Source organism: Hesperophylax consimilis, unplaced genomic scaffold, assembly GCF_061612785.1.
Source record: "Hesperophylax consimilis isolate HC1 unplaced genomic scaffold, BYU_Hcon_1.0 scaffold_41, whole genome shotgun sequence".
NCBI lineage: Eukaryota > Metazoa > Arthropoda > Insecta > Trichoptera > Limnephilidae > Hesperophylax > Hesperophylax consimilis.
The window spans coordinates 403,852-418,380 of NW_028301271.1; the positions used below are offsets into that span (position 1 = coordinate 403,852).

General features: G+C 39.2%; 1 protein-coding gene across 1 annotated transcript; it reads left to right on the forward strand.

Moving 5' to 3' along the window:
- Positions 1-244: 244 nt before the first annotated feature.
- Positions 245-2,472, forward strand: LOC149408930 (uncharacterized). Its single transcript, XM_089650304.1, has 2 exons — positions 245-603; positions 1,399-2,472. The coding sequence occupies exons 1-2, from the start codon at positions 382-384 to the stop codon at positions 2,335-2,337; spliced, it is 1,161 nt and encodes a 386-aa protein (XP_089506430.1). The 5' UTR covers positions 245-381; the 3' UTR covers positions 2,338-2,472.
- Positions 2,473-14,529: the final 12,057 nt, after the last annotated feature.

Consider the following 14,529-nt stretch of genomic DNA (forward strand, 5'->3'; position numbering starts at 1 on the left):
AATATCAGACAGTGACCAAAGATGTCCTGCAGATGGTCTGTGGAAGGAGAGCAAATGCGATCCAGCATCGTAGGGATGCAATCCTTAACGAGATAAAGAGCCGCTACGTACGGGAGGCAGTCAAAAATATTCCTCCAGCAGCGGGTTATCTTTTTGAACCAATGAAGCTAGAATCCCAGATTCAGCGGATGGGAGGACTGGATAAATGCTTCCCACATTCAAGCTTCGACCCTCAGCCATCAACCAGCTCGCAGATGCCCAAGAAAGTGCCAGTGAGGAAGCCTTTTCGTGAGAGCAGGCCCTTTCGGGAAAGCAGGACGTTTCGGGACAACAAGCCCTTCCGAGACAACAAAGCCCCCCGCGGAGGGCGATCTAATCAAGATGCAAGAGGTGCGGACAAGAGGGGACCAGCCAAACCAAGAAGGAATTTTGGCAACAAGGATAGGCTATGACTATCCGGAGAAGGCGTTTCAGGGGGGGCAATTGCAGCACTTCATAAGCAAATGGGAAGAATTAGAAGCACCACCAGCACTGCTAACCATGTTGCGAGGGTACAAGCTACCCTTTCGGCAGAAACCCCCTCTAAGTATAGTGGCAGACACGGTAAGCTCAACTTATAAAACCCAAATCACAGACGAAATGACACGACAAATAGACAAAATGAAAAAGGAAAAGATATTGGAATCAGCTTCAATATCGCCTTCCTTTCTGTCACGGATGTTTCTCATACCGAAGCAAGACGGGTCATTTAGGCCGGTCTTCAACCTTCGTCGTTTGAACAATTTCTTAGCTATTAGCAAATTCAGACTTATTAATGTTAATAAGGTTGCAACATTTATTCAACCAGGCGACTGGATGGTTAAAGTGGACCTTTCTCAAGCCTACTTTCACCTTCCAATTCATGAGAATCATCGCCGTTTTTTGAGACTGATTTTTAATGGAGAACTGCTTCAAATGACATGTTTGCCTTTTGGACTAGCCTCAGCTCCAAAGGTTTTTGCTTCACTTACCAATTGGATAGCGCAAAAATTAAGAGACAAAGGTCTCAGAATAATTGTTTACCTAGATGATTTTTTGATAGTACATCAAAATGAAAATATATTGAAAATGCATACATTCGAAACTATTTCAATGTTACAAACTCTTGGGTGGATAATACAATTCAGTAAATCCACTCTGTGTCCAGTTCAGAAAATTGAATATTTGGGAATTTCATGGAATTCAAGGGACGGCTTAAAAGGCCTCCCGCAAACTAAAATAGCGAAAATAACAAATTTACTGAAACAATACATTAATCTAGGAAGGTGGTCACTTGAGCAGGCCCAGAGCCTCTTGGGTACCCTCAATTTTGCTAGTTTCGCCATTCATAGAGGCAGGCTTAACCTTCGCATGTTACAGTGTGCCAGTCGCAAGCTGCCTGCATTCAAACCGAGACGACTCCATCCCATTCCTCGAACAGCGATAGAGGAGCTGAGATGGTGGAGCAGGTCCCTGCAGACGTGGTCACCAATGCATCAAGCAGTGATTCGTCATACCCTCACGACCGACGCCTCGGACTGGGGATGGGGTGCGCAGCTAGACGACCTCAGATTGAGTGGAGCTTGGTCCCAAACACAGCAACCTCTCCACAGCAATGTCAAGGAAATGCTCGCCGTGCTGGCAGCACTTACTCCTCACGGGCCAGAGCTGTCAGACTCGGGTCTCCTGATCCAGTCAGACAACAAATCGGTGGTTGCGTACCTTCGCAACGAAGGCGGCACACGATCCAAGACATTGCTCGAAGCGACTCGTCAAGTCCTTCAGATGACAGACACGTATCGCATTTCACTGTCTGCTCACTACCTACCAGGAAGGTTCAACGAGGTGGCAGATCAACTCTCCAGAAAACGCGAACCTCCGGAGTGGCATCTTTTACCAGCAGCAACAAAATTGATTTTTGCAAAATGGGGGAGACCAACTATAGACCTGTTTGCATCGGAGACAGCTCACGTTGTAGAAGATTATGTGTCCCTAAATGTATTCGACAAAGAGGCAAGTTTTGTCAACGCTTGGACTCGAGAGTGGGATTTTCCTCTAGCTTGGGTGTTCCCCCCTCCGTGCCTCATGCCGAGAGTTCTCGCACACCTCAACCGGGCCAAGGGCCTATACCTGATTGTAGCCCCGAGATGGAAGAAAGTATTCTGGAGACCAGACTTGAAAAGTCGAGCGACGAGCCCTCCTTTCACCATAATGAACCTGACAGAAGTGCTGATAGACACCAGAACCTTGAAACCCCCTCCACAAGTAGAGGATTTTATTTTGGAGGTGTGGAAGTGCCGGGGTGGAGTCAGTCATTAACAGATTGGTCGGACAAACAGAAAGAATTTTTAAAGTCAGGTTGGAGAGAATCCACACTTAAAACATATAAACCGGCATGGCTTAGGTGGCAAAAGTGGGCATTAAATCACGGGGTAAACCCGAATGTCCCTACAGGAAGTAACCTGGCAAGATTTTTAACAGATCTTAGTTTAGAAGACAATTTTTCTCCCAGCACAATTCGACTCCATAAATCGGTAGTAACAACTTTCAGTAGCCCGGAAGAAGGAAACCTAAGCTCACACCCTCTAGTCAGACAAGTTCTCAAAGCCGCAGCATTAAAGCATCCTAAACTGTCTAAGCCTCCTATCTGGGATCCCAGAATGGTGTTGACCTGGTTAGAAGCTAACCCACCCAAAAAGTTGAGTCTCTTTGAAGTCTCGAGAAGGGCAGCGACTTTACTTTTGTTAGCTTCGGGACGAAGAGTGCATGACCTGACCTTGTTACAGTGTTCGCCAGACAAACTATTCATAAATGAGGAAGGGGTCTCGTTATGGCCAGTTTTCGGATCCAAAACTGACTCTGCTACATACCAACAGTCAGGTTGGAGGTTGAGAAACGGAAATCAGCCAAATATAGACCCAGCATACTGGATTAAGAAACTGATTGAAACCTCCAAAGAACGGAGGGAAACAAAGCAGAATTTAACAGAACTCTTCATCACTACATCGGGAGCAGTTAAGGCAGCTTCAAGAACAGTCATCGCCCGTTGGGTCAAAACAATTCTAGAAGAAGCTAAGATCACAGCTGCCCCGGGAAGTGTACGGGCAGCAGTGGCGTCACTTAACTGGCTGGATAATTTTAGATTGGATGACATCCTGGCTCGAGGGAACTGGAGGAGCCGGGACACCTTTGCCAAATTCTACAGAAGGGAAGTTAATACTCCCCTAGAGGTAAATAGGGCATTGTCTGTAGCCTCCCTATTCCACCCACTGTAACACGTGAGTAGGTATTCCAGTTTTTGACGTATTATAATAGATCACATTAGCGTTAGTGGTCACCAGTCGATAACAAACAGATCTCAATAAAGGTTTTAAATGACGGTTCAGGCTACATAATAAAATAGTTTTACCTACCAATAAAACTTATATTATGTACCTAACCTCATTTAAAACCTAGGCAATCACTGCCTGGTGAGAACTAATGAGAAAGAATGCCGTAAACAAAAGTCGCATAGGGGACGCTTTACTTTTGTGTAGCATCTGGTGACCACTTGTCCAACATAAGGTGCTGAAAAAGAGCGGGAAAGTGCCACGCGAAAGGGAATTTGAGAATGCTTCTCTCTATAAAGGTTTTAAATGAGGTTAGGTACATAATATAAGTTTTATTGGTAGGTAAAACTATTTTATTTTCCAGATTTTACAACTTTCTTAGGAATAAACACTTCGATAATCTGTTCAATTATAACATAAAACGAATTTAACGCTGTATTTACATCCGGTGCATTTATAACGGTTGACCAGTCGGTTTCTTTCAGTCTCTCATTGATCTCTGCATAATCTGCTTTATGGAATAATTTTATTGTTCGAGGAGTTGAGAGGGTTGCAATAGTGGATGGAAATTCTAGTTCTACAATCAATGATTTATGATGAGCATCTTCTTTAACTAATGGGTGGTCGGCAAGCGACACATTAACTGAAGTGTTACAGAAGACGAGGTCCAGAATTCGACCGAATTTGTTAGGTAAATGGTTAAATTGGGTTAAATTTGCAAAAGATAAGCAGTTAAGTAACGCGAGTGCACATTGATCTCTATTACTTGGCATTTGTTGATTATTCCATTCGATATTGGGCATGTTATAGTCGCCAATGATTAAAAACTTGTCATTGGGAAAACGGATTGTTAAGTCAGAAATAGTATTGGTATGACTAGTAAATAATGCTAATCTTTCTGATGATGTTAATTTTGGACCGACGCTAGGTAAATACACGCAGCACATATGAATATTATAACAATGACGATTCGATTTTGATGTATTGACAGTTATCCAGATATCCTCAGCGTCTGATTTCCAAGAGCGGGGGGTAACAAAAAATTCTTTTTTAATTCCTATGAGTACGCCTCCGCCAGTTGATTTACTAGTGCGGTGTATATCTCTATCATTTCTGTAAACAGAATAGCGATTATCAAATAATTCCTCATCTCGGATACTATCAACCAACCAACTTTCCGTAATGAAGATCAAGTCATAATTATTGAGCAGTATATTTTGATGAAATTCCTGTGTTTTCGAGCGCAAACCTCTTGAATTTTGATAAAAAATTATTAATGAGTGGTATAGTAACTTGAGTGTGTAAATGTAAGATCTAGAATAACAGAGCACCAAGCTTGGCGCTCGAATCTAGGCACGCGGCTGACTACTGAATTTGTCATCCAACACTGAGGAATTATGATTTGAATTTAAATGTACACAGTTTAAATGTGTCCTCAATTCAGATCATTCTGGGGGAGGAGAAAGGCTTAATTGATTAAAGCTACAAGTACAAGTAAGCAATGTACGATGAAAGAAAAACACTAGTATCAATCCTGGCTTACCCGGGATAATGCGGGCCGGGCTGAGCCTGCGACCTGGTCCCCGTCGCGTACAGCTGCTGCTGGAAGTTGTGGAACTGCTGCGCATAGTTGGGGTCTGCCGTGCTCGGCATCACAAAGCCCTGTGAGGATTTGAAGCCGGCCCCGGGCCCGCCCATGGACGCCGGCAGTGGCTGCGAACTGTGCGGCGCCCCCATGCGCATGGGCCCGCCCTTCATCATCGGCCAGAAGTTGGGATTGCACATCATCCCACCACCCGGAGGGATTCCGCCTTGGAAGGGGTCTGCCATCTTCGGCGGGGAGTTGAAGCCGCCGGGGTAGTGCGGCATGCGGATCATTCCAGGGCCGCCGCGCATTGGACCCATCATCGGGCCCTGCGGCCACATAGGCCCCATCATTTGATCGGACATATCCATGCGTGGGCCCATTCCCGGCTGCTGATGTTGTCCCATTGGCCCGCCACACGGTCCACCAGAAAAATATTGCATATTCATGTTATTTTTTTGTTCCATGTGCATTGGGTTTGCGACCCATTGTAAGAAGTCCAAACTAGGCGGGCCTCTCGGGCCTGCGGAGCAAGGGAGTTGCGGCCGCGTCGGGAGGTGTTGAATGGTGTTTGGGGCGCTGGCTTTGACTTGCACGTTGGCCCCGTTGAAGGCGGCGATTTTGCCGGGAGGCATGCGCGGTCCGCCCATCATGGAGGGGTCCGGAGGACCGAAGCCCATGGGACCCATAGAGGCGTCGCCTATCTTGGGGTTCATATTCATGCCGAAGGGGAAGTCTCCAGGGCCCATCATGCCGTCCATAGGGCCCACCGCGCCCATGCCTCCCATGTTACCAACTGCGGAAAGAGAAAACATTGTCAGTTTCGAAGCGAATCTCTATTTCAAATCCCACGTATTTAATAATCATAATATGAGATCATTTATTAATGGATTTGTAATATAAAGAACATATGAAGCCCTTCTTCGCAGTATTCTCGAATATAACTCCATTATTTGGGCCCCTTCTGAACAAAACAGTACAAAAGAGATTTACGCATTACATATATACGAGAGAATATACGATTTATTTACAGGAATGGTACTCATCAGGTGAGGTACTCACCCACATCCTGCATGAGCAGCGCAGCATGGTGGTGCGGATAGGGATGCGGGGGCCCTCCTGTCAGCTGCTGAGACATCTGCGCCAGTGATGAAGTGGGATCGAAGCCCCCGCCCGCTCCGCTGGGGGCGCTGGGTGCCAGTGGCGCGTGCTCACCTCGCACCATCCCGCCGCCCTGGGATAAAATACAATGTGTTAGGTTAGTTGACGAAAAATAATTCATGTAGGTAGCTACTATAGGCTCGAACTAACCTAATAGTAACCCAAGCAATCAGGGACATCAAGTCAATAAGAGAGTCACAGGACCTAAGAAGGTTGTAACCTAGTTTGAAAAATGTCGATTTCACCTCTCCTCTCCTTCCTTTCCTTAAAAAGACCCTCCAGATCCCAGCACACAGCACCCCAAGGATGTAGTCCACACAAATCCTAAGCTAATGAAACAATAATCTTAACCATGAAGCAGAAAACTGGCATCATTAAATTAGCACAGCTTTCCCCCCCAAGAGAGATCTCGGTCAGAGCAAATATTTTCAGTCAAAAATTTTCAGGAATAATAAAACAGAACACTTAGATACATAGCAATCACATACCTCGGGTCCACCTGGATTGCCCTGCATTCCTGTGGGACTGTCATCCATATTCCCTTGGGCCCCATATTCTCCAGGTTTCCGCACGCCATTCCCTTCCCCATGTTCTGCTGCTGCATGGAATGGTGTCCGGGCGACGAAGACGACATGGACTGGGAGGCGGTGGCCCCCGAGGGAGCTGCCGTGGACGCCGGAGGTTGTTGTCCTTGCTGTTGTTGCTGGCCCTGTTGCTGTTGTTGTTGTTGCTGGCCCTGCGTAAGGGTTGTTATTGATAGCGGCTCAATTTAAAATATTACACGACGTAGTGCATCGCCTTAACTCTTTAAATGTAATAAATTTTCATTGACAACAAAAAAATTAGGAGACAATCTCATTCAGAATAACTTAGAATAAGAATTTATATTAGGTTGGAGAATATTTCCGTGCACATCTCTATTTGTAGCCATCCAAATTTGTATTGCCCTTTGTTTTAATTGAGAATAAATTAATGACATTATTTTCAATATTTAAGAATATATCGTATGGCAAAGGCTTGGTGGCACAGAATGGACACTTTTTTAATTGGAGAAAACACAGATACAGACAGTAATAAACATGACATTAAAAAAACATTAATTGGAGAATTCGCCTGCATCCTGACTTTTTCTCACAGTCTAACTAGCAAAACTATAAGAATTTGGCCGGGAGACCAATCTTTGGCGAAATTGAAAATGTTAAACACAAAGCAGTCTTGTAAATAAAAGCGTACTCACCAGGTATATTGGAGTTGGGAGTCTGCGGGTTATTTGATCCCGGGAAACTGGGACTGTGGTCCAGCGAGTATCGCCCCGCTCGGTCCATGTGGGGCCCCTCACTCGAGTTGTGGCCCTCCGGGGTGCATGGCATCATACTGGATCGAAAAAGATTAATATTCATTAGAAAAAATATATATTAAAAAAGAAGGTTTCAAGCATTTCTTTTTTATCTGAATATAACCACACAAGAGTCCCAATTGCTCCCAACCGTCTGGAGCCAGTGGATCGGGACTATGAATTGAAGTATGCTGTAAGGTTGAAAGTAGTAGGGAGGGGAAGGAGATGGGGAAAAAGAAGGTGAGGAAATTTTATGAGCTATTCAGATATGGTCACCAAACATGGCTAAAACCATTTCAAGCAACGTTGGGACGATACTGAAAGTATGTGTCTTGTAAGTGGCGCAAGTATTTTTTATGTGAAACTACACAAGAGTCCCGATTGCTCCCAACCGTCTGGAGCCAGTGAGACTATCTCCAATCGTGCTATGTTGTAAGGCTGAAGGTAGTGGGGACTTGAAGGAGATTGGGAAGAGGAAGGTGGGGAAGTATACTCTAAACATATATTATTTTAATTAATTAATTAATTGTGAAATAACACTAATTAACAAGACCGCAAATATGCAAATTGTTGGGGAAAGGCGATTATTTGTAGATTTCTTGTTGTAAAATGTGCCACAATCATTAGATAGGCCACAATTTCAGAAAAAGTGGGTGCTATTTGTTATGCTGGGTAACTTATTGAGAGATGTGAGAAATCTTATCATACAGGAGTAAAATAAAATATGTATAGTTTTAAGTTACTAGTTGTAAGTCTCTAGCTATTGATCTTAGTTATAAGCCACTAGTAATAAATCAAAGTTATAAGTCAAAGTGATGGAGAATAGGTTAAATGTATAAATTAAGCTGTTAAGCGCCCTGAAGATGATTTTCTTTCAAAAACGGCATTATAGAAATGATCCAATCATTATTATTATAATTTAAATGCAAAATACGAAATTTTCAGGTGTGTAATAAAATTACTTCTTGGGGGAAGCGTGTTAACCCGTTGGATACAGATATCACAGCAGTTACGTTGCGAGCAGTCGTGCCCCATTAGTGGACGTCACAATAGTTCAAATCAAATCAAATCAAAAATTATTTATTGTAAAATTAAAATTACAAAAGGTATAGCTTATGGGTAGACCCCATTTCTTCCAGCTAACCACATTAATTTAAGTACAATGTTTATACAGATAAAATAACAATATACCAATGTAAAAATAAAAAAATACAAATATATATACCAATAAAAATAGGTGTTTCATTTACGTGAGGTATTCACTCAACGTGTAGTGACATTTATTAACAAGGAAAGTGTTTAGTAACGATTTGAATTTGTGTGTATCTTGTATTTGTTTAATGTTATGTGGAAGGTTGTTATATACTTTAATGGCCATGTAGTATGGTCCTTTTTGGAATATTGTTTTGTTTGCTTTTGGTATTAGTAAGTTTTCTGTGAGCCTTGTAGCGTATTTATGTGTTGAGTTTTTTAGTGGGAACTTGTCTGTAGATGATCGCACTAACATGCATAACTCCAATATATATATGTCTGTGACTGTCAGAATTTTCAGATTTTTAAACATAGGTCTACATGAATCTAAACGATCAGAGTTTGTAATTTTTCTTATGCATCTCTTTTGTATGATGAAAACATCTTTAGCGTTTACCGAGTTTCCCCAAAAAATAATACCGTATTTTATTATTGAGTATACATAACCATAGTATGCGGCTATTACTGATTCGGTGTTTAATATTTTTCTTAAGGTACCCAGAACATAAGAAAAACTACTGATTTTTGCTACAATTTTTGAGACATGTTCTTTCCAGTTTATGTTAATATCTAATTCCATTCCCAGTAGTGAACAGGTTTGGGAAGGTTCGATAATATTATTATTAATGTTTACATTTATATTTATAGGTGTAGCTTGCACTGGACAAAATTTTAAAATTTGGGTTTTGTTTGTGTTGAGTGATAGATGTTGCGATAACAGCCAGTTTGCTATTAATTGGCAAGTCTCGTTAACTTGTTTGTTAAATTCGTCAACGTCTCCATTACATTCAAACAACAAAGCGGTGTCATCAGCAAACATTGAACATTCTGTGCCAGCAATTATTGGAAGTTCGTTTATATAGATAAGGAAGAGTAGAGGCCCAAGAATGCTTCCTTGTGGCACACCCTTGTTTATTGTTCTCCATTTGGATTCTACCATGTAATGGACCATTTTTTCATTGATATTTGAAATTTGAACTTTCTGCTGACGATTTTTTAAGTACGATTCAAACCATTTTAATGCTAGACCTCTAATACCCACATGTTCAAGTTTAGTTAGAAGAAGCTCATGATCAACATTGTCGAATGCTTTTGAGAGGTCGAGAAAGATACCTACAGTTTTTTTACTAATATTAATATTTTCTAGAATTTTGTTCAAAAAATTGAAAACTGCCTGTGTTGTTGAACGGCCTTTACGGAATCCAAATTGTTGTGGACATATTATCTCAAAGTTTTCGAGAAAGTTATAAATGCGATTGTACATGGCTCTTTCAAATATTTTTGAAAAGTTTGGTAATAAGGATATCGGTCTGTAGTTTGAGATTTCCTGTTTAGGACCCTTCTTATACAAAGGTACAATAATAGATTGTTTTAATTGTTCTGGGAAGGTTCCTGATTCAAAAGATTTGTTAATTAATATTTCCAACGGGTAACTTAACGCTTCTGCACATGCTTTTATAATTTTTATAGGGATTTTGTCAGTGCCAACACTGCTTTTATTTTTCAGTTTTACGATGATTTTAATAATTTCCTCCCTGTTTACAGGCGTTATAAAGAATGATCGCGACTGTTTGTTTTTGACTGTTTTGGCAGATTGTGGATGTAGAGATGTATTTTGTGGTGGTGGCGGTGGTGCAAAGAAAATGTTAAATTCATTTGCAATGTTTTTTGGTTCTGATACCAGGTTATCATTTATTTTAAGACAGATTTTTGGTTTAATTTTAGAATTAGAATTATTTGAGTTCTCTTTTATTATGTTCCACGATGTTTTGGTTTTATTTTGCGCGTTTTGAATTCGTTTACTATTGTAATTCCGTTTAGCTACCTGTTTTACTTTACTGAGAATTTTTTTGTATTGTTTGTAATTGTTTATGATTGTGAGGTCATTTGTGTTTTTTTGTTTCATGTATAGATGTCGTTTTTGTTTAATAGATATCTTAATACCAGTCGTTACCCAATTTATTTTGCGTTTTTGGGGATATTTATACTGTTTAAAGGGGAAACAAAGCTTCATACCATTATTTATTTCATTAATGAAGTATTCGTAGCTGTCATTAATGGATTCAAAGGATTTCAGTGGTTCCCAACATATACATGATATGTAATTGTTAAAAATGTTTGTGTTTTCTGTGTTAAATAATTGTTTTTTTATATACCACGTTTGGTTTATATTATATTCTGTTTTTACGTGCATTAACTGCGCCATATGATCTGATACAGCTAATTCTGTGACTTCCCATGTGTAAGAGCTTTTTGATATATTTGTACCTATATGATCAATTATACTTTTTTTATTTCCTTGTATACGAGTAGGCTTATCAATAATCAAGCGTATGTTGTGAGATTTTAGTGTGTTTTTGAGTGAATCTGCGTTTTTGTTCTTGTAGCTTGTATCAATATTTAAGTCACCGCAGAGTATTATTTGTTTTTTGTTGTTTTTGCAAATTTTGTTTAATAATAGTTCAAGTTGTTCAAAAAAAATATTTATATCAGAGTCATTATAGTAAACTGTACAAATTATCATTTTAAGCTTTGGGATTTCAATACCAACACATTCAAATACAAATTCTTTCGTTATTTGTTTAACACTTTCTAGTTCTGTAAAAGCAATGTTTTCGTTTAGGTAAATGCAGACACCTCCATGAATATGGCTCTGTCGACAAAAAATTGAACCTAATTTATAGCCCTTAAAATTGATAGATGTCGCTTCACCCTTTTGTAACCAGTGTTCGCTAGCACAAAAAACGTCGATATTTTTTTCACACAAAATATTTTCTAATTCTAAGATTTTATTTCGAATGCATTGTACATTTTGATGCATTATATTGATGGTTTTTCCGGCTCTGGCGGATAACTCTTCATGGTGAGCAGGCGAACTTTGTATGTTATGGATGTAAAAACTCTCTTCGTTATCTGATTGGTTGTCCGAAGATAATTTTATGTTACTGTTTACCATAGAGCAGGTCTTTAGTGACATAAAAAATCAATTTTCTTTTTTTCCGCTTCAATTTTTCTCATGTGCACAGAACATTCATCACTCCAAGCAAAATGGTCAGTTGGCAGTTGTAATTTTAGTCGATCATTCATTTTCTTGCAGTTAATGCATTGGATGTCGTTTTGACAGTTTTCATTGTCGTCGTCATGTGTTCCGGAACAACGAGTGCATGCTTTTTCATTTCTGCAATCTTGTGATTTGTGCATGTAGCCATTGCACTTGTAACACTTTAAAAGTGAAATGTTGTCGAATACTCGACATCTATCCCATCCAATATTTACTCTGCCTTCTTGTAACATTCTATGGTATGTTTTTCCGTCAACTTCCGCGAAAATGATGTAGTTAACGTCACCTCGTTTCGTTTTGACTTCTTTTATAAATTTTATTTCAATTTTTGATTCAATTGTTTCGAGGTAATCATTTTGCATTTTAATTTTCGATACAATTTCTTCCGGAGTGAATTTATCTGTTAAACCAATGATTTTTAGTTTAGGATTCTTAGGTTTAGGTGTATTCACGACATATTTTCCTCCCATCTTTGAGATTATTTGCTCCTCCATCTTCTTTGTTGCAGCTGTATTTTTGCATTCTACGATTACTGCTCCTTGTTTAAAATTTCTTATTCCGGTGACACCGAAATTAACTGGATCTATATTTTGTTTTATTTCATCCTTTGTAACTGTATTTTTTTGTTGTTTATCTTTCGGCTTTACAATGACTATTGGTTCATGTTTTTTGCAGTTTGGTGGTTCCACATTATTTTTGTCATTTCTTGTTATTTCCGCATTTATTTTAATATCTTCAATGTTTTTGTCAATTTTAGTTGTGACAGCTTTATTTTCTTTAATAATTAATTCTTTGATCTCACAAATATGCTTGGCCAGTGGTCGTAAATTTTTTAACTCTCCCCTCATTTCAGACATTTCCGTGTTCATATGGCCGACCAAATCAAATAAGTTTTCCATAACAACATAAATAGTTTCTTTTTGTATTACAGATATCTTTCCTTTACATTCAATAATCGTTGTTTTTATTGTATTAAGATATTTTCTTACTGTTGTCATTGCATTTCTGTTGTTAGTAAATATAGGATCCAATTGTAATAAATCATCACTAATTTCCCCTGATTTGTTCGGGCTTGTAGTGTAATCTTCAGGATCAGACGCAACCTCAGATGTTGTGCGTACGGCACGATTCCTTCTTTTACTTTGATTAGGCGATCTTGGCGTTAGACTAGATGTCCCAAATGGGTTGGCTTCATTCATTGGAGAATCGACGTTAGGCATTTTTTTGGTGTGAAATATTCAAATTTAAAATATAATATTGTAATATTAAATAAATATAATATTGTCCTGTGTAACGTTTAAGGTTAAACACAATGCTCGTTATATTCCACGTGTTCATAGATGGCGTTTTATTCAAATACGCTTTTTACATACAAATTATTTGTTTGCGCCCGTACGTATGCAATGTGAATATGATAAAGACTCTACAAAATTCTTCCAGACAACATAAAAAAATGTGATTCACAAAAAAATTTCAAAGATTATGTAAAAACTTGGATCAAAAATATTAATAGGGCCTTTACCGGTGCATTCACCCAAATTCGCCGCTATTGAAGTCACCACTTTATTGAGCGAATACATCTAAATACAAATACAGGTATGTTCAAAGGTATTAGGAACTAACTTGAAAAATCTCTGTGAACGAGGGTAGCAAGTGCCATTCGGGTACAGCACGATGACGAGATAGACAGTCCGCTACTTCATTGAAACGACCGGGTAAGTATTGTGCTGTCATATACGATTACAACGAATGATGATGTCGTTACAAAAATATAACCTCAATGTCGCATATGTACCAGGCAAATATATGTATGTAGCAGACGCGTTATCTCGTGCACCCTTGCCAGACACTGAGATAACGGCAGTAGAAAAAGAACTGCAGGTACATGTTAATTTACTGATTTCGAGTCTAGCCGTTTCCGATAATAAATTACAGGAAATTAAAGTAGCCACAGAACAAGATTTTACTTTAGGAATTTTAAAGAAATATTATGTAAATGGATGGCCCGCAACAAAAAATAAATGCGAACCATCAACGAAACCTTACTGGAACATGCAAGGTGAAATACACGTCGTCAATGACTTAGTATTCAAAGGTTCTAGTCTAATCATTCCGAATATATTACGTCCTGTCATGCTTAACAAAATTCATGAGAGTCACCAAGGCATCTCAAAATCTAAATACTTGGCTAGAAATATTATTTACTGGCCAAATATGAATTCGGATATTCAGAATAAAGTGGATCAATGTAATATTTGCAATAAATTTAAGCCAAATAACAGAAAAGAACCACTAATTCCATATTCTATAGCTTCATTTCCTTGGGAAAGGGTAGGTGTAGATTTGCTTCAATTTAATAATACCATTTATTTAGTCGTCATGGATTATTATTCTAAATATATAGAAATAGTCTCTTTACATTCAGGTTATACAGCTAACCTTGTCGTCGCGCATTTAAAAGCGATATTTGCTCGTCATGGGATACCATTACAACTTGTCAGCGATAATGGTCCTCCATTCACTTCAGCGATATTTAAAAATTTCTTATATGAATGGGACATAGAACATATTACAACTAGTCCTAACTTTCCGCAGAGCAACGGTCAAGCTGAAAGTGGAGTTAAAATTGTAAAGAACATTTTAAAAAAATGTCACGAGTCAAAAACTGATATATATATTGCATTGTTACATTATCGAAATACTCCAAAAGATAATTTACCGTCACCGTCACAACTTCTCATGTCAAGACAACTTAGAGTAAATATTCCAATAAAGTCAAGTCATTTAA

Bases quoted from the DNA above. Each gene is read 5' to 3' on its own strand.
- LOC149408930 (XM_089650304.1), top strand. From the start codon at position 382: ATGCAAGAGGTGCGGACAAGAGGGGACCAGCCAAACCAAGAAGGAATT. The intron at 604-1,398 runs GTAAGCTCAACT...CGCATGTTACAG, and splicing joins TAAGTATAGTGGCAGACACG to TGTGCCAGTCGCAAGCTGCC.